The sequence below is a fragment of the Hippocampus zosterae genome, chromosome 12, assembly GCF_025434085.1.
Source record: "Hippocampus zosterae strain Florida chromosome 12, ASM2543408v3, whole genome shotgun sequence".
Classification (NCBI taxonomy): domain Eukaryota; kingdom Metazoa; phylum Chordata; class Actinopteri; order Syngnathiformes; family Syngnathidae; genus Hippocampus; species Hippocampus zosterae.
The window spans coordinates 595,132-613,275 of record NC_067462.1 but is presented as its reverse complement, the minus strand read 5'-3'; the positions used below and the strand labels follow the sequence as shown (position 1 = coordinate 613,275).

At 55.7% G+C, this 18,144-nt stretch overlaps 4 protein-coding genes across 4 annotated transcripts; 1 reads left to right on the top strand and 3 right to left on the bottom strand.

Moving 5' to 3' along the window:
* The first annotated feature begins 494 nt into the window (after positions 1-494).
* On the top strand, positions 495-4,400 carry LOC127611477 (5-hydroxytryptamine receptor 2A-like). Its single transcript, XM_052082019.1, has 3 exons — positions 495-1,042; positions 1,324-1,524; positions 2,665-4,400. The coding sequence occupies exons 1-3, from the start codon at positions 700-702 to the stop codon at positions 3,447-3,449; spliced, it is 1,329 nt and encodes a 442-aa protein (XP_051937979.1). The 5' UTR covers positions 495-699; the 3' UTR covers positions 3,450-4,400.
* A 3,297-nt stretch (positions 4,401-7,697) lies between these two features.
* sucla2 (succinate-CoA ligase ADP-forming subunit beta) lies at positions 7,698-11,781 on the bottom strand. Its single transcript, XM_052082016.1, has 11 exons — positions 11,584-11,781; positions 10,585-10,777; positions 10,171-10,270; positions 9,910-10,072; positions 9,436-9,564; positions 8,812-8,950; positions 8,575-8,736; positions 8,240-8,382; positions 8,044-8,164; positions 7,880-7,968; positions 7,698-7,817 (listed from the first exon to the last, which is right to left on the bottom strand). Exons 1-11 carry the CDS (start codon positions 11,764-11,766, stop codon positions 7,743-7,745), a joined length of 1,497 nt encoding a protein of 498 aa, XP_051937976.1. The 5' UTR covers positions 11,767-11,781; the 3' UTR covers positions 7,698-7,742.
* A 559-nt stretch (positions 11,782-12,340) lies between these two features.
* Positions 12,341-14,350, bottom strand: med4 (mediator complex subunit 4). The gene is made up of 7 exons (XM_052082054.1): positions 14,193-14,350; positions 14,027-14,093; positions 13,552-13,722; positions 13,067-13,124; positions 12,907-12,993; positions 12,653-12,784; positions 12,341-12,585 (listed from the first exon to the last, which is right to left on the bottom strand). The coding sequence occupies exons 1-7, from the start codon at positions 14,282-14,284 to the stop codon at positions 12,413-12,415; spliced, it is 780 nt and encodes a 259-aa protein (XP_051938014.1). The 5' UTR covers positions 14,285-14,350; the 3' UTR covers positions 12,341-12,412.
* Positions 14,351-15,879: 1,529 nt separating this feature from the next.
* On the bottom strand, positions 15,880-16,995 carry LOC127611491 (trace amine-associated receptor 7a-like). The gene is made up of 2 exons (XM_052082047.1): positions 16,828-16,995; positions 15,880-16,711 (listed from the first exon to the last, which is right to left on the bottom strand). The coding sequence occupies exons 1-2, from the start codon at positions 16,993-16,995 to the stop codon at positions 15,929-15,931; spliced, it is 951 nt and encodes a 316-aa protein (XP_051938007.1). The 3' UTR covers positions 15,880-15,928.
* Positions 16,996-18,144: the final 1,149 nt, after the last annotated feature.

Here is an 18,144-nt window from a genome sequence, read left to right as displayed (position 1 = left end):
AAAGTTGCCGTTCTCAAGGCGCCGCCTGCTGGAAGTACACCGTTGCGTTTTCCAACGGCAACTATCCGCAAATGACCGGCGACTGGCCGCGGGCGCCCTGAATTCTGAGGCCGAGCCGAGAGACGCCGCCGGCGCCTGAGCGCTCACTATGTGACGTGGAGCGCGAGAGCGCGAGAGAGCGAGCGGGCGGGCGAGCGAGGCAGCAAACGGCAGGAGGGGGAGCTCCCGCTTCCAGAGCGCAAAGAGCCGAGGCGAGTGACGGCGCCAATCCATTTCCCCCCGAAGTCCTCCTCGGAAACCCGCGGGGTTGGGTGGGAGGGGCGGGGGGGTCCTCCCTCGGAAGGAATATTTCAGGCTCGGCTCGGCTGAATCGCGTTGGGCAAAGCCTCTTGGAGCTTCGGGTCGGGGTCGAGACCGGCAGGACACGTGCGGGTAGGAAAAGCCCTCCCGTCGGCCAGAAACTCGCACGATCGGATCCTGCCACCCCCGGGAAGAATCGGTCAGAGCAGTAAGGCGCTTTTGTCCGGGTGGCGCCGCTCCAGCCGGCCAACGCCGTACTTGGAGACCGGATTTGCGTTTCTTTTTATTTTTGTGTGTGTGTCAGTTGCCCCCAAAATGGGCCGGCGGCGGGCTTTGGGAGGGCCAGACGGGGCTGCGTCGGAGCCGTTTGCCAGAGCCTGAGCGGCCAGCGACGACGCCATGGACCCGCGCGGGGGCAACGCGTCGGAGCTCATCTCTCAAGGCCTGGCGCCGGGCGACCCCCCGCGGCCCGAGCTGCCTCCCATGCAGCAGTTCCGACCGGCCCCCGGCGACGTCGGCCGCTTTTGCCAGGATGCGGCGGAGGCGGGCAAAAACTGGGCGGCGCTGCTGATCCTGGCGGCGGTGGGCATCACCGTCACGGGCAACGTCCTGGTCATCCTGGCCGTGTCTTTGGAGAAGAAGCTCCAGAACGCCACCAACTACTTTCTGATGTCGCTGGCCGTGGCCGACATGCTCCTGGGCGCCTTGGTCATGCCCGTCTCCATGGTGACCGTCCTCTACGGTAAGCGGCCGGGCGCTTTGCCGGCTCCGTTTCTGCGCAAAATGTCCATGAGGCGGCCGGGTGGAAAAGTTTTCCCCTTGGCCCTCGCTGTCAAGTTGGCGGGGGCGCGTTGGCCCTTTCTTTTGGCATTTTGGTTTGGATTTTCTGCGGCCAAGGCAAATTCTTTTGGTCCGTTTCGGTCGTCCCGAGTCCCGCTCGGAAAGCAACGAAAGCGTCGGGCTGCGACGTGTCGGCGCGATCCCAGCGCGGTGGCGTTTGACCGTGCCATGTCTGTGGCGCAGATTACGTGTGGCCTCTGCCCTCCCAGCTGTGTCCCGCGTGGATCTACCTGGACGTGCTGTTCTCCACGGCGTCCATCATGCACCTGTGCGCCATCTCGCTGGACCGCTACCTCGCCATCCGCAACCCCATCCGCCACAGCCGCTTCAACTCGCGCACCAAGGCCCGCCTCAAGATCGCCGCCGTGTGGAGCATCTCGGCCGGCAAGCGCCAACGCACATCCTCGCACGCCGCCACTTTAGCCCGGTGCCGAAGGATCCGCCCAAACGCTTGTTAGCGTCTTCCTAGATGTTAACGTCGCAACTGCGAGCAAAACGCATCACCTTTTAGCCTCCTTTGAAACGTTAGCCTACCGCAGGCTAGCACGTCAGTGTGTTCTCCAAGCCACGTTTTCGCATATTAACGATGTTAGCATTTTTAGCACCTCCTGTCCTCTTTATTTTTTCACGCCACTCGGATTCCTCTCTCTGTCGCTCTCTAAATATTAGCATAGCAACTGTTAGCTTGTTTGCATTTCAGCAGGGCTAATTTGAAAGAGAGCCACAAAGATCTGCGCGTGCGGCTACGGCCCAACTTCCGGTGCAAGCTACCTCACCTAGCGTCACTTCTTTAGCTCAACTTTTCTTTTTTCCTCGTCCTACAGCTGCAATCTTTATGCAATTTGAATGCAAAAGCGCGCGAGCCGTGAACAAGGTGAGCCGTCGTAACGCTCCCACCGTAGACGAGCGGGCCGGGCCGTCTGTCTGCCGCCGCGCACAGATGGTTTGGCCCCCAGCAGGTGGACGGGCGCCACGTCCGCCGAATCTGCACCTGCTGCGACACAGATGGGGTTTGGTTCCCCCACGTTGCAAATTAAATATTGAATATGCTCCGGGCTTTTTTTTGTGAAATTCACGAGAGTGCGACCGGTACGACTCGTGGGTAAAGGACAGCATCGAGCACGTTGCCACGGCGACCGTCAGACACTTGCTGTGCTGCCTTTGCGCTCGCGTCGGCGCTAATGTCGTTATTGTTCACACGTGTGTCGTCCCGATCCAACACAGACGAAGCCAACGAGGAGTTTTGGAAGAGTAAGAAAAGGCCCGGCTTTTGACACGGAAGCCGGCAAAGCGCCGCGTGAGCTCCGAGGGCAACGGGCGATCCCAAATCCCGCATGACGATGTTAGCATTTGCTGCAAAGTGTCAAACGGCAGCGAGCGATGCTTGCGACGCGACGGCCCGGCAGACGGCGCCCTGGTGGGCGTCCTGCTGAAACTTCACACACCGCGCGCAGCAAAGCAAAGTTTGGCACACGTTTGGGCCCTCGCTAACGGCGCACGCTTTGTTTGACTTCCTGTGCTTAGGCATCTCCACGCCCATCCCGGTGATGGGACTGCGCGACCCCTCCAAGGTGTTCAAGGATGGCAGCTGCCTGCTGACGGACGACAGCTTCGTGCTGGCCGGTTCCTTCGTGGCCTTCTTCGTGCCGCTCACCATCATGGTGGTCACCTACTTCCTGACCATCCGGGCCCTTCGCAACGAGGCCTCGCTGTGCTTGGAGCGGCTGGTGCCGCGGCCCAAGTGGGGCGCCGCCGCAGCCGCCGCCGCCGCTTTGGCGCCGGGCTTCTTCCCGCAGGCCTCGCTCTCCTCCGAGAAGCTGGTACGGCAGGAAGCGGGCGGCGACCCGGCGGCGCGCCTCTTCGGCCGGCGCACCGTGCGCTCCATCGCAAACGAGCGCAAGGCGTCCAAGGTGCTGGGCGTGGTCTTCTTCCTCTTCGTGGTCATGTGGTGCCCCTTCTTCATCACCAACGTGCTGGTGGCGGCGTGCGAGGCGCCGGCCTGCGACGGCGCCCTGGTGGGCGTCCTGCTCAACGTGTTCGTGTGGGTGGGCTACCTGTCGTCCGCCGTCAACCCGCTGGTGTACACGCTGTTCAACAAGACCTACCGCGCCGCCTTCCTGCGCTACCTGCGCTGCCGCTACGCGCCGCCCGCCAAGAAGCCGCTGCAGCTCATCCTGGTCAACACCATCCCTCCCATGGCGTACCCCTCTATCGGGGGCCTACGCGAGGAAGACTCGCGCCCGGATCTCGCCGGCGTGGACAAAGAACTGAGAGAACGCCACCGACAGATCCGCGACAGCTGCGTGTGAGCCACGAGCGGACCACCGCCGACGACACCTATGCAGGGCAAACGCATTAGCTGAGCATCGGCCCCCTTTCATCAGCTCGGCGTTGGCGTTAGCTCGTCGTTTTCCTTGATCTCGACACATGAGCCCCTTTCACGGCGCCCATCCGAGACAGATTGCGCTCCCCATTCCACGCTCCATGTGAGAAGGAGGGTCCTGCTCTCCAGCCGGAAAGATTCGCCACTTTGCCTCTGCCCATTTCAGATTGTTTTGAGTAGACCTCGTTGGGTACAAAAATCAAGCACAGCCCGCAATGGGCAGCGTGAGCTTAGCTTAGCATTCAGTGTCGGATCGTTCACATGAGAAAAAAAAACTAAACAAAAAAACGGATCTATTTCACACATGGTAAGAAAACAATCATCTGCATCGGGCTGCAGTATGAACGTCGCCTCAGCCGTCTTTTGTCCCGGATTCTCACTGTCACCTCCAAACGAATGCAGAGCGCAGCCCGCAGACGATTAGCATTAAAATGAGCTCGGCATTCAGTTAGCATTTACGTGCCATCAAAAGTCTCATTTGCTCTGTTCATCCGGGCGGGCTTTTGTCCCGGCCCGTTGCGCAGCCGGAGCGGCGTTATCCTCGGCTCGGCACCTGGAAACATCGGCCCGTTTCATTCATTTTCCTTTTCTTGACTTATGGCGACCATTTCAAACAACTCATGCTAATGCTAACAGTTGCTCTGCTAACACCACCTTGCGACCGGAAGAAGCGATGCACACGGGTACCCGGATGGGGTTTTGGCAATTCTGGTTTCATTTTCAATTTGCAATTGCTAACATGCTAACAGTTGCTGTGCTAACATATACAGGAGCAACAATCAGTTGGCGACGTGGCTGTTGTTGTTGTTCTATGATTTCAGATTTATTCCTGCCTGTTTGTGCCAAAAACGGGGAGCAATTGGTCGTTGACCAAAATTTAAAAAAAATGGCAAGTGTGTCTAAAAGGAGAGAAGTAGGTGGACAAAGAAATGGTCACTATGTCAAAAACTGTGGATTGTGTGAAAATGGGAATTGTGCAAAAACTTTCAAGTCATCAAATTGTGATGGCAAAAAAAATTGAAATGAAGCACGTGGATTGTACCAAAATGGTGGAATGGATCAAAAAAGAAATTGCTGTCGCCGACATCAATCTTGCTGTTGTACGGTGCGTGGGATTCTCATTTGCACCTGCGGCGAGACGGACAGTGGACAAAACGTCGGCGTGGAACTCGAAGCGGATTTTTTGGCGAGGGCCACCGAGACAAAAGGAGCCAGCCGGCGTCCCATCGTCTTTGCTTTTGTCAACGCCAATAAAGGAAAGATGGCCACGCGTTAAGTCGTCTGGCAACTTGAAAGACAAACCGAGGCTTGGAACCCTACTTTGAAAGCCCAACCCCGGACTCAAATGCTAACTTGAGACCCTACTTCCTAGTACAAGTTCAAAGCTTGTCCTTTTCATTTACTGATTATCCAAGGCTTGAAACATGAACGAAGGTGACAGGGAAACCTCGTGGACGGCGCGTCGGCTTTTACTCGTGCTCGGGGTGGGGTGTAATTACCCTTCGAGGCGTAGCTTGCATTGACAAATTGACTAAAATTCTAATGTTGCTCACGCTCTCGTGTCCTCAAGGGGCCCTGAAGAGAATGTGTCCTTTTCCCTCAGTGGGACACACACTTGTCATCTGCATCGCAACGAAAAGGCAGTAAATTCCAAAGTACAACGAAAGCGGCAAGGGGCCTAAAATTGAACCCTGTGCAACACCAAAGTTGATCTTATCGTCCCTTGAGACAGCGCTGCAGAGGGACCCCTGAAAACACCAAGGGGGATGGATGTGCCGACACCAAGTGAGGTTTTGCTTCTACAAAGCCTTACAAGAGGAGACCTGACCCCAGAAAAAAGTAAAAGAAATAAAAAACAAGAGGGCTGCACCGTTGCAAATACCAAGAAAGGCTCTGCCAAGACGAGAAGAGGCTGCAACCCTGAAACTAGCGAGAGGGGCTGCCTTGCGGGCGTGCGCGTGAATGACCTTAAGCGGCGCTGCCTGGAAGGCAGCAAGCGTTCACCGCGGTTGTCAAGGAGACCAAATGTGCTGCATGCGATGACTCACGCGCCTCATTTTCGCCACTCTGCCATGTGAGACGGTGGAAGAGGGCTGTGCGGCGGGGGGCGGCAGAACCCCGTCTTCTAGAAGAGGGCATTAGCGAGGCCGCCGCCTACCTATCGATCGCCTCCTTTGTTTTCATTCAACTCGATACCAAATCGTCTCGCTCAAAAGCACCTCACACGTGGCGTCACACCTCCGATGAAAGGTCTGGGCGAGGGAATCGTTGTGGTTATATGTCCCCATAGGGTGACGCAAGGAGTGTGAAAAAAAGAACAAAACTGGGAATAAAGTGAGGAAATCTGGTAGCCTCAAACGAAATGGCTTCGGACGAGTGCGTGTCGTTATTTTGCCGATAGCTCATCAAGCGATGACACACACCAAAACACCACTTTTGGTGTTTGTTTCATGCAAGAAAATTCTTCAGAAAGTCAGTATTCGTGTGATGCGGAAGTGATCGAAAGTTGCGTCATAAATTTAGCTGGCACAGCGTGACACTTCCAATAAAGGCTTTTCAAGAGTTTTTGCAGATGTGTCCTCACTTTGAAGATGAGGAAATCTTTTTGGTGTCGCGACCAACTCCGGGTGAATTGCAATCGCTCAGCATCACAACCGCCGTTTCAATTTCAATTATTCATCCAATAATTTGGGAGATGAAGCGGATTTCAACTCCCAAATTACATTTTGTCGTCGTTGCTGGGGGGGTTTTTTGACACCAAAAAGGCGCAGAGCCACACCCACTCGTGTCCTGTCTTTATTTTTCCCATCTGATGAGGAAAGCAGCAGAAATATCTTACAGGGGGGTCACTTTGGTTATTTACAACATTTCCTTTGCATCGCGAAAGTCCTGGAAAAACAAAAAACAAGAGGGGAGACACACACACACACACACACACACACACACACACACACACACAAAGGAAGGTGGAGAGTTGGAATCCGGCGTGGCCTGACGGCGGCGAGGGCTGACGACGAATGGTGGGAAATATCACGTATCGCGAGGTTTTTTTTCCCCTTGTGACTTTTCACGCTATCATGGTTGCATGTGGCGGCGATATCACCAGGGTATCGTGAGACGAGCGCGAGCTGTAGCGGTGACACGGCACGGCGGCGATCAAATATTGCAATATGGCGAAGGCTATCCTGACATTCTATGGAGACTATTGCCACCACAGACGGCGAGGAGCATATCGCGATACGATTTCCAAATATGGCGATTTTTGCAGCTCGATACTAGATTTGGACGAATGGCGCCGTGATGAAATATGGCGATATCGCCTCATCGGGCAAAGACTGTCCAATTATTTTGTGGCACGATTCAACGGTGGCCGCGACAACCTCTCGCGCTGTGGGTCAAAGTTTCAAAGAGGCGATCTTGCTCCGAAATCATCACGTTCCCCAAATGTCCCGATAGCGTCGCTAAATACGGCTAAAGCATCAATTGCATCGGCATCATATCGGAAATCCGTGACAGATTGCGCTTGTCGAGTCGAAGCAAATAAATAGCAAGAGAAAAAGCGCAATTCCAGTGTGTGCTTGTAACATGCGCAGGGGGGGGGAGTAACAGAGACCAAGACAAATGAAAGCCGCCGTGCCAATTGGAGCCTCCCGCATAATAGGATGAGGCCTTTGAATCAAAAGGGACATTTTTCATTTTAAATCGCACAAGGTGATTTAGGCATTGCCATGACTCCATTTTTAGACTCGCTCACTCACCCCGCGGGGGCGCGAGGGGAACGATCTTAATGATGCTGCCGTCGCTACTTCTTCACGAGGAGAGGGGAGGAAAGAGGGGGGGGGGGGGGGGGAGTTCCATTACAGCAACGGTGAATAATTCACCGGGATGGGCGTCGGCCAAACGACCTCACGTCCCGCCGTGCCCATTTGCGCATGGGTGGCCAAACGTCCGAGTATCCGCGACCATTCGTTGGATAACGCGAACCCAAGCAGACGGAGTGCGTCGAGAGAAGAAGCGTGTATATGCGTTGGGTGAGGAACGGATGTGGCGAGAGGAGCGCTTGGGGGAGTGTGCGGTACAAATGGCCAGCGGGAGGAAACAAAGCTAAACAAGGTACGTTAGCGCCACCGTCAGGTCGCAGACAAAAAAGAAGCAGCTACTTTTGGCCGGGGAGTGTCCAGGTGAGGTCAAACGGGAAGCGCTGGCGGCCAGGAGGAGGTCAGATGGGAAGTTGGAAGGTGATGTCCACTTGGGCCTCCTTGGCCAGCGAGACGATTTCCGAAAGCCTGACCACCTGCCGACACACCAGAGGGCATTTGGCGCAAGGTCAAAGCGTGGGGGGGGGCGCCCGCCTACCATTTTGGCAGCTTCGTCCAAGTCGTCGCAGGCCAGGATTTTCAGCGGGCTGGCGGCGATCAGAGCTTTGGCGTCGTCCACCCGCGTACCTGCCCAGAGCGACGGCGTGTTTTGCCGAGGTGCCGTCTCAACCGCGCGCCGACGAGCAAAAGACTTTTGGCTACCTTGCAGTCGCACCACAATGGGGATCTTGAGGTCCAGGTCGCGGACGGCCATGATGATGCCCTGGGCGATGATGTCGCACCTCATGATGCCTCCGAAGATGTTGACCAAGATGGCCTGAACCTGCGCGGGCACAGCGGCGCGCCGTCGGCTGGGGCCCTTTTTTTCCTCGGCGACGGCGCGCGGCGCGGCGCTCACCTTCCTGTCGGACGTGATGAGCTTGAAGGCCTCGGTGACCTGGTGGGCGGTGGCCCCGCCGCCCACGTCCAGGAAGTTGGCGGGCGTCCCCCCGTGCAGCTTGATGATGTCCATGGTGGCCATGGCCAGGCCCGCGCCGTTCACTGCGATACGACATGACATCGCAAGTTAGCGCTCGGGAGGGGCGCTGCCGACGTTCGAGCTCGGGAAGACGTCGGCTGCAAATTTGCCGGCCGACGTTCGACGGCTTTCGACGTTCGCTTCCAACGCGAAAGCTAACTGCGCAATTCGCAAGGGTCCATTTTTGATAAAGCGCCACGTATCATCGCACGCACCCAGGCAGCCGATGGTTCCGTCCAGGCCGATGTAGTTGAGGTCGGCCTTGGCCGCCTGCCGGTCTCGCGGGTCCTCCTGGGTCCAGTCCTGAAGGGCGAAAACCTCCTCCTGCCGGTAGGCGGCGTTGGAGTCAAAGTTGATCTTGGCGTCCATGCACATGACTGGCGGTGGGAAAGGCAAATGAGCGGAAGTTGCTCTCCACGCCGCCGACTGCGGGCGTGTACGCGCGCGCATACCCACGCCCGAGGAGTCCTCCACCATGGGGTTGATCTCCAGCATGGACGCGTCGTACTTGATGAAGACGTTGTAGAGCTTGATCATGTTCTCGGCGGCCTCCTTCTGCAGCGGCTGCGGGAAGCCCATCTTCTGCGCCACCTGCGGCACAGTTGCGCACGGTCAGCGGCCACTCGCGCGCATTCTCGTCATTGACATTACGACTCTAAGAAATAGCCTTTTGACTTTTGGGGGGGGAAAAAAAATTGCTATTTCAAAATATCCCCCGTTTTTCTCTCCAATGCCGGCCAGGTGACGAGATCTTACCAGCCTTTGGAAAATCACGAGTCCTTTTTGATTTGCTCATCCGGTTCACTTTGGTGTGACCAACACCGGAATTTACGAGTCCTCCGTTTCCACATGACGACATATCGAAAAATGAGGCTCGAAATGAACGGGAAAAAAGTGACTTTCATCTTTGGCAACTCGTTAAACAACAAGATCATGAAAGTCATCCAAAAGTCAAGCGGCTCAGAGCCTGGTCTGCGGGAAAGCGGATTTGTGCTGGCGAAAGGACGCTTTTGGGCGCACACAATTGCTCTTTATCGGGCGTCTTTTTCTTCTCCGCGATGGCGATCGATCCCCACCTTGAGCGCCTGTTCCATCTTGATGCCCTCCACGATGTCGATGGGCTCCTTGACAATGGCGTCGGGATTTTCCGCCGCCACGTCTTCGATATTGACGCCCCCCTGCGAGCTGCCGATCAACACGGGGCCCTGCGGCAGACGCACGCACGCACACAAACGCCGCTTTCAAAATATCAACGTGCACTTCGGTCTGAATGCCGCGAGCACCTTTTGTCCTTTCCTAGATGCGGAAGTCACATATTGATTGTTACGCTCCTCCGAATCGAAGAAAAAAAGAAAGAAAAAAAAACCACATTGGAGAACTTTGCGATCTGCTGCCATCAAGTGGCGTCCCCGAGCGCAAACATCTTACAAACGCTACGAGCCGCTTCCGAAATCTTTGACGGCAATCGGATCGAAATGGACTGAAAAGTGTTTTGGGTGATGGAAAATGCCAATTTCTTGTGAAAGAAAGATTTTGGCAGTCAAGCGTACCTGGAAGGACCTCTCCATGGTGATGGCAAAGTAGTACTCCCTGCGCGGGTAGCGCCGCTCGCAGATGAACACCTGGTTGCAGATGCGGCCCGCCTCGCCCGTCTGCTTGGTGTACAGCTTGCGGCCGATCATCTGCGAGGAAACGTCCCGCACCTCCTCGGGCCTGCCGCACGCCACATTTTGGACAAAGTGCTCGAACTTTGCCCGCGCCCGAGGCCCCAGCGACATTTCCACGCCGACGGAAGTAAGCGGCGCACTTACGAGTAGACGATCCGCACGCCTCCCTTCAGTCCGCCCTCGAAGGTTCCTTTGCCGCGCCCGCCCGCCAGCACCTGAGCTTTCACCACCAGGTCCTTGGAGCCTGACGGCCACACGCGAGGAGGACACAGAATGACAACGCCGCGTGGGAGCAGGAGGGCAGAATAAGCGCTGGGTGCCCTTTGTAAGAAAAGGGCCCCGTCAGTCAAACGACAGGACGGCTGTTGTCACCCGACGCCACTGAGGCACAGACGCCATGTTTGGCAGCACCAATGGCTATTTAAGACACACACACACAAGCTCAACGGAGCGCATTCTTGCTATGTTGCAAGACACACGTGCGTCTCGTTGGACCTCTGTCGAGGACCGTTCACTCGATTCCATTTTGAGCGTGGTTTTTGCTTTCCCGGTACTGACCGATCTGCTTGGCCACGGCGTAGGCCTCGTCCGAGGAGCTGGCCACCATGCCGGCGGGCACCGAGATGCCGGCGTCCTTCAGCAGTCCGATGCTCATGTACTCATGGAGGGACAAGCTCCTCAGCTGCTGCTGCTGCAGCGGCGGAGACGTCGAAGGGCAGCCTCCAAACAGACCCGAAGAACCTGACAGCACCTGGACGGACACAATGAAATGAGGCGAGCGGGCACGAGTCAGCAAATTTCCATCACGAGCGCCATTTCAACCAATCACCTGCCTCAAGAAAATGACAAATAAGAAGTGAGCGAACACTGCGACAGGGGTGCCAAGGCACTCGGCGAAGGATGATGAGGAGCCTCAAAAGGCATCGACATCCATCGTCTGGTTCAAATTGACGTTGAGGCCAGATTTGTTTTCAGCAAATTAATGTTGAATACCATCTACAATCGATGAAGTGAGAACTGAGGTACCACCCCAATGGAAATAAAATATTGAAAAAGAATAGGTGAATAAACAGGTGCCAAACGGCAGTATGGGGAGTGTGTGTGTGTGTGTGTGTGGGGGGGGGGGGGGTCCCCGCTACATGTTGAACGGCCAAACACCCACGTGATCGATTCCGACGTTTGCCGCGTTTACGACAATTAATGTCGACATTCGGTATCTTGTTTACTTGCATTAGCTGTGCTGCGCCGACACATTTAGCTCATGAGAGCGGGGGATAAACACACTTGTCCGGTTAAGGTTGGAGGTCACCAACATGTCAGCTCGCTGCCAACGTTCAACCATCAAACGCCACCAAGAGCAAGACTTTAGTGCGGCTATTTAAGGCTTGGCATTAAAGCTAACATTCGCGTTCAAAGGGGGGCTAGCATTGAGGCTAATGTCAGTTTGACCCCGTCACTTCCGTAGTTGCTGCGAGGGTGAAAGGAGGCCGTGACGGCGTCCCTCCGACCGGCCGCCCGACGACCGAAGCCTTCGCTTTGAGATGGTCAAAAACTCACCTTGGAAACGGAGCCCATGGCGCCCTTGGGCGCCGAAGTCTTCAGACATGCCGTCAAACGGCCGCAGATCAGGGACGCCGCCATGTCTGCTTGTCGGGCGGACGACTGGTCGTGCGCATGCGCGGAGTACGGTAAATTCCAGCTGGCGTTGCGTTTAAATATGTAGGACACGATCAAACCCATGTCAAGCCGTTGACCACCTTTTCGACAACGTGCGTACGCCATAACCCCTTTCAACTGATGCGCCGTAAACGGTCAGCAAATGACTTCGCGTGTTCCTGAAGGCGTCACAGCCATGAAATTAAATTAAATTTAGATCAGCGATCTACACGAATTTTCTTATCTATGTACGCACAAGGCACTATTCTCGACGGTCCATGAACGGCACCTAGTCAGGCATCAGTTGGTTACTTTGATCTCGAATAACGTGGTTTTAAAAGCAATGAAAATTACCTATAAAACGTAATTAGCATAATTACCCAGTTCAGGAACTTGCATCCACCAATGCTATAAAGTCATAGAAGAAAACGCAGACGTTTCGAGTGTCTGTGACAGAACGACGCGGCTTTTTTGGGGTGTCTTGATTAACGATTGAATTTCGTCCAAGTCTTCAATGAAATGTAAAAGGATGGAATCTTTTTCAATTGTATCTTTTTTTTAGGGAGAAGGTTTGTCCACGGCAAACAAACTTGTAGTTGATTGACAAAGCCCATTGTTTCCTTTTTACATCCTCAAATAAATACCCGTCCAAAACCCGTTTCGACGCAAACGTTTTATTGACAAAAATAATTGGGGACACGACAAAGGCACGCATGCACGCAAAGATGTTTCAGTCCGAGTCGCTGCTGCTGCTGGAGGAGTCGGTGGACATGGCCTCCACGTCGTCCTCGTTCTCCTTGTTGTGGCCGGGCGGCTCCAGAGCAAAGTCGGCGGCGTGGTGCGGCGGCAGCATGCCCGCCGACAGCTCCGACGACTGCCACGGGTAATGCGGCGTCAGCACGTCTGGGAGGGAGGCACCGCAGGCCAGGCGTTGACAACCGGCAAACGAGACAACGCGAGGACGGCGTACCTGGTAGCCTCCCGGCGGCGAGGGCGTCGCCCGGCAGGTGTCCGTTGACGCCGTTGGTGGGCAGGTTGGCCATGTGGCCCAGCACGCCGCTACGCATCTCCAGGTCGGTGGGGTACGGGCGCCGCGGGTCGCCTACGCCAGCAAAACGAGACGACTTGAGCGAGGCGCGCCGCCCGTCTCCGTTGCCTCGGAGACCTTTCATCTGGCTTTTCGGGGAACGGAGTGCTTGCAGGGCCAAAGCGGTCGGAGCAAACCTGGGAGCCAGTTGAGCGGCGCGCACACGGCGTTACTCGCGCTGATCCTGTGCGCGTACTTGATGAGCTCCTCGGACGATATACTTCCTGCGGGGGGGACGACGGGCTTTCAATCAAATGTACGGCGCGACGGAGCGCTTGCGCAGACGCGTGGCCGCACCTTTCCTGGCTCGCGCGATGGACTTGAGCTTCTCCTTGGCCTGGTAAACGGCCGTCGCCTGACGACGGAGGGAGAGCGCTTGCGTCAACGCCGGCATCCCCGCATGCGAACCCAAGCGCCGGTGCGGATTTCGGCATCCAGATAACCAGCGTGCCGCCGCCGCCCAAGTTGCGGCCAGACGACTCATGGGACGCGCGAGGGTTACGGGACGGATGATTTGATTTGGAAAGAAGCATGGGCCCATATTTGATTCGGACGGCACGCAAACTGCGGCTCTTAAAAAAAGCTCCAGCTTTAAAATGTCAACTTTCAAAGGATTTGGGCCAATCCAAAGTTTGGCGGCTGGCTCACTCCCGATGTACACGCGCAAACACACGCACAAATATCTCAATTGCGGTATGAATATGTCCAAACACTCGTAAATGGGCTCGCTCAAATTTCAAGGCGGCGGCGGCAGCGGCGGCGTCAACGTCGGAGAGACGCACCAGGATGTGCTCGGCCTCCTTGAGCTGCTTCTGCAACTGCTGGATGTCGCCGTCTCGCTTCTCCACCTCCTTCTCCAGCCGCTGCATCTCCTGGTGCACCTTGCCCTGCCGCTGGGCCACCTCCATCAGGTCCTGGAACTCCCGGTCGCGCCGCACCAGCAGCTCCAGGATCTGACAGCGGCACACGGAAGCGCACGTTGAGATAAACCTCCAAAGGTAGACGAGTGCATCAGAAGAAAGCACATTTCAAATATTCCAGCTTCTAGGTGACGTCATTTCACAATGAGCCTTAAGTGAGTGCCTCGACAGGCGGCAAAGACTTTCTCACGACGACCAACGCGAGCTCAATTTCGCGCTTTTCACACAAAATGACGAAGAGATGAATTGGAGCGGACGGGCGCGGAATAGATGGATTGGACGGTCCAATTCGCGAGCTCGCATCCAAGTTTGTCTTCAGCGGACAAGCGCCCGGTACCTGAGTGTCCTCGCCGGGCTGCGGGAGTTTCTGACTTCGCGACAGAGCCAGCATCTCGATCAGTTCCCTTGGAAGGAAAACAGCGGTCAGAAAGCACCGGCGGAGAGGCGGACACAAATAGCAAGCCAACTAACTCCTTTTAAAAAGGAACGGCATTTCACTTTACCGAGACAAAACCTCCAAATCGTCCAAAACATTCAACAGACGCTCTTTCGTTGGCTTCGCCGTCACGGCGGCAGCCGCGATCACTGCCGCCATTGCCGTATGACAACGGAAACGGAAATGACGCAAAGAGCGGAAGCTACCAAAAGCTACCTCGCGCGCGCGCGAGCACACTCAAGTCAAGTCAGGTCAAATTGTTTATTTATTGAACATAAAACATATACAGTAATAATTTGACAGAAAATAAGGTAGATAAAAAAGTAAAAAGAAAGAAATCAGTCTTCATTCAACAGTTATGTTCATCAGCTTTATTGTCAAAAATGCTCCATGCGCAACATACAGCACAGATGAAATGTCTTTCTACCAAACATGCAGTGCATTGAAAACACACACGAGGCTAAAAAGTGAGGGCAGCAAAACGCATACAAATGCTGCATACAAATAAAACAATAAATAACAGACAACCAAGGACATTTGTGATTGTGTGAGTGTGTATATACAGTATATCTATCTATCTAGATATATATGTGACGGGGGTCATCACTATGATGGTCTCAAGCTCCACGTCGCTGCCGCCTCAAGAATACCAGACACTAGGATGTGGCTTTTCTTTTCTTTTTATTGTCTGCAACACAGTATGCCAAGATAGGTGAAGTCACGGGGCTTTTCAGTCGAGTAAATAACCTGTGACTTCCCTGGTAGCTCTACCTGAACTAAACATCATCCATAAGAAACTAAAAGCATAACAAAACGAAATATATAACATAGGTGATCGTATATTAACTATTTACAAAGAAAAGGACAAAAAAACACATTCACTGGTATCTACATGACGCCACTGAACGCATCACACGCAGCAGAACGGCTGCACAATGCACAGTAATGGCGGCCGCGACGAACCGCGCGGGTACACGCCAGCCACATTAATAGTCAAATGAAAAACAACACGAAAAACTATGTAGAGTACAATGAAAAGGAAAGAAGCATTACCTGCAACACAGTATGCCAAGATAGGTGAAGTCACGGGGCTTTTCAGTCGAGTAAATAACTGCGCAACAAAAAAAACCCACCTGTTAACTCAATGGATAAAAACTTTCATTCGATAAAACTTAAATTAAATGACGACACAAAAAGCAATGTGGACTCGGAACAAATCCGGGAACTAATTAAATACACCGCGCCGTAGAAAAAGGGAGAACAAAGTGAAATATTGTAATTAAACTAGAATGAATCCGGACCGTCAATGAAACCCGACTTACCCTGTGACTTCCCTGGTAGCTCTACCTGAACTACGGCGGGAGGCTGGTGCCATACCGTGCGCTGTTGCGTCACTTCCGTCATAATTTAATAACCGCAAATATCACTCCGTTACATATATATAAATACACACACACACACAGATGCACAGCATGTATTGCCTTCATTGTAAGGCACATTTAAGGCTTTTCACGTTTTGTGGCCCCACACAGAAAATAAAGTCACTGTTGTTTGGTGAGCCGACGTCAGTGGCGTATTCCTTCCCCGCTGCCAGCATCCGGCCGCCAAGTGGAAGAGGAAGTCCGATCACCTCCAGCCACAACCGACGCGTCCCACGTGTCAAAAGGAAACAAGCGCAAGTGAAACGTGACAGACAACAAGCGTGCACGCTACGGGGCTCTGCCGTCACTCGGTAAGACGCGCGATGGCGGCCGGCACCCGCGTAAGCGCGGGAAAAGGAAATGGCGGCGAGGAGCGCGGCGCCTACAGGACGTGGGCCCCGCGGGAGCCGGGCCGCAAGACGCGCAGAGTGACAATGTGCCAGACGGCCCTCCGAAACCACGGGTAGAACAAGGCGTAGATGAGCGGGTTGACGCAAGAGTTGAAATCCAGCAGGTAGAGAGCGTATTGTGCCGCCGACGAAAAGCCCAAATCGCCCACCAGAGCTACGATGTAGAAGGGACAATAGCAAAGGAGGAAGACCAGCACCAGGACCCCCAGCGTGCGGGCCGCCTTCAACTCGGATCGCTTGGCGCCGCCCGCCAGGCGCCAGCGCAGGGCCCGCGCCTGGGAGGCGGCCGCCGCAAACACCCTGACGTACAGGCTGACGATGACGCACAGGGGAAGGACGAAAATCACCATCAGATCGACAAGGCCGGCGTCGACGTCGACGGCCATCACGCACTCGCCGCGGCACGAGCCGCGCTCATGCGGGCGAGCCAGGGGCTCCCCCAGAAGCGCGCAGCAGTAGAGGAAGGACAAAAGCCAGCAGAGACAAACGCAGCCTCCGATTCTTTTGACGGTCACTCTGACGCCGTAGCGCAGGGGGTCGCAAACGGCCACGTAGCGCTCGGCCGAGATCAGCGCCACGTGGCCCACCGAGGCCGACGTGACCGCGAAGGACGCCAGGTGGTAGCAGGAGCAGGCGGCGGCGCCCAAAGCCCAGCAGCCGCCGCTCATGTAGATCTCGCCGGGCCACACCAGCAGGCCCACCAGGAGGTCGCAGACGGCCAGCGACAGCAGCAGCAGGTTGGTGGGGGTGCGCAGCTGCCTGCGCGCCGGCAAGAAAGACCGCGAGACAGAAGAGACGCGGCGTCAGGCGGGTTACGGACAAGCGCGCGCCAAAAGCTGCGGCGCGGCGGCGGGCCGGCTGCGAAGCGCACGCGCCTGAAGTGGGAGATGGCCGCGATCACCAGCAGGTTGAGCAGCACGGTGAGCGCGCACAGCGCGTACAGCAGCAGTTGCGGGAGGACGCCGGCGGGGGGGGGCTTCCGGCAGGAGAGGTTGCCCAGCTGCGGGAAGCACAGCTCCCGTCGCTCCTCCGCCTCCATCCGGACGCCGCCCGAGCGCCCTTCCGTCTGAGCCGCCGCGTCGGGCGCCTCCTTTAAGTCGTCCGGGACCCTCCCCCCGGCAAATCCCATTGGAGCAAAGTTCATCCCGGTTTGCAAAGTGCGGCCGCGAGCGCCGCGCGCTTCCACGCTTACGCCGGTACGTCTTCTGATTCGGATTCCAAGATGGCCGCCGCGTGGCCTGATTTGCACTCAGAAAGGCCCCCCAAGTGAGCACAGCTTGCTAGCAAGTCCCGAGTCGTTGTCGCAAGAGCGGAAAGAATCTCCGAGAGCGACGTTGAGCGAGCGCTCGGAGGTTTTGGCGAGACCGCCGCCGAACGAAGCGGAGGGCCAGCAAGATTGGGGCGAGAAAGAAGAAAAGCAAACGCCGTTCAATCAAGCGCGCTAGAAATGTAAACACGGAGAAGGTCGCAGTGCTATTTACAATTGCTTTTCACATCATTTCATTTATGATTCAGTGGCCTGACAGCAACGAGCGTGGGTATCTCTCCTTCTTGCGGCGCGGGTGGGACAGTCTCTGGCTGAAGGAGCGACCGAGTGCCGTCATCTGACCATCATAGCTTTTAGCTTAGTTAGCATCCTCCTGTCGCCCACCAGGGAGCAGCCCAGCCAGGACACAACCGGCCTTCCTGGCCTTCTGCTCCAGACTCTGTCCCGGGCCGAGATGCCGCCGACTTCTAGAAAGTCTTAAGAAGTGTAAGCCCTCCGTTTCCCGAGTTGGCTCCATCCTTTCCCGATCAGGGCGCCCGTGCGAGCGGCGCGGTCCGCACTTCCTGTTGGGGCTGGATTCAAAAAGTTGAACGGACTTTTTGGGAAGGTGACGCCATCTTCACGGGTTTCGCTTGATGAAGAAAAACAAAAACAAAAGGTGTCTTTCCCGGGAGGGACGCGGGCACGGCCTCGCGTGTTGTGCTGTTGTTTTCACACGTCTAATTGCAAGGCGCCGTCAACACGGCGCGCTAATGGGCCCAGGTGCCGAGCGGCGACACCGATGCGGCCCCCCGAGGACGTCCTCCGGGGACGCGGCGGGCGCGCTCCAACTCGGAGGTTCCGCTGCGTGTCCTTTCTGGCTCAAAATGGCGGAATCTGACCGCATCGCTTTGCGTGACGGGGCCTCGGCCGACCACCTGG

Coding starts and splice junctions, on each gene's coding strand:
- LOC127611477 (XM_052082019.1), top strand. CDS start 700: ATGGACCCGCGCGGGGGCAACGCGTCGGAGCTCATCTCTCAAGGCCTG. Junction 1,043..1,323: donor CATGGTGACCGTCCTCTACG/GTAAGCGGCCGG, acceptor TCTGTGGCGCAG/ATTACGTGTGGCCTCTGCCC. Junction 1,525..2,664: donor CGTGTGGAGCATCTCGGCCG/GCAAGCGCCAAC, acceptor TCCTGTGCTTAG/GCATCTCCACGCCCATCCCG.
- med4 (XM_052082054.1), bottom strand. CDS start 14,284: ATGGCGGCAGTGATCGCGGCTGCCGCCGTGACGGCGAAGCCAACGAAA. Junction 13,125..13,551: donor AGGAGGCCGAGCACATCCTG/GTGCGTCTCTCC, acceptor CTCCGTCGTCAG/GCGACGGCCGTTTACCAGGC. Junction 12,586..12,652: donor CGCCGCCGGGAGGCTACCAG/GTACGCCGTCCT, acceptor CCTCCCTCCCAG/ACGTGCTGACGCCGCATTAC.
- sucla2 (XM_052082016.1), bottom strand. CDS start 11,766: ATGGGTTTGATCGTGTCCTACATATTTAAACGCAACGCCAGCTGGAAT. Junction 9,565..9,909: donor CCATGGAGAGGTCCTTCCAG/GTACGCTTGACT, acceptor CGTCTGCCGCAG/GGCCCCGTGTTGATCGGCAG. Junction 8,951..9,435: donor AGATGGAACAGGCGCTCAAG/GTGGGGATCGAT, acceptor ACTGTGCCGCAG/GTGGCGCAGAAGATGGGCTT.
- LOC127611491 (XM_052082047.1), bottom strand. CDS start 16,995: ATGGAGGCGGAGGAGCGACGGGAGCTGTGCTTCCCGCAGCTGGGCAAC. Junction 16,712..16,827: donor CCATCTCCCACTTCAGGCGC/GTGCGCTTCGCA, acceptor GCGCGCAGGCAG/CTGCGCACCCCCACCAACCT.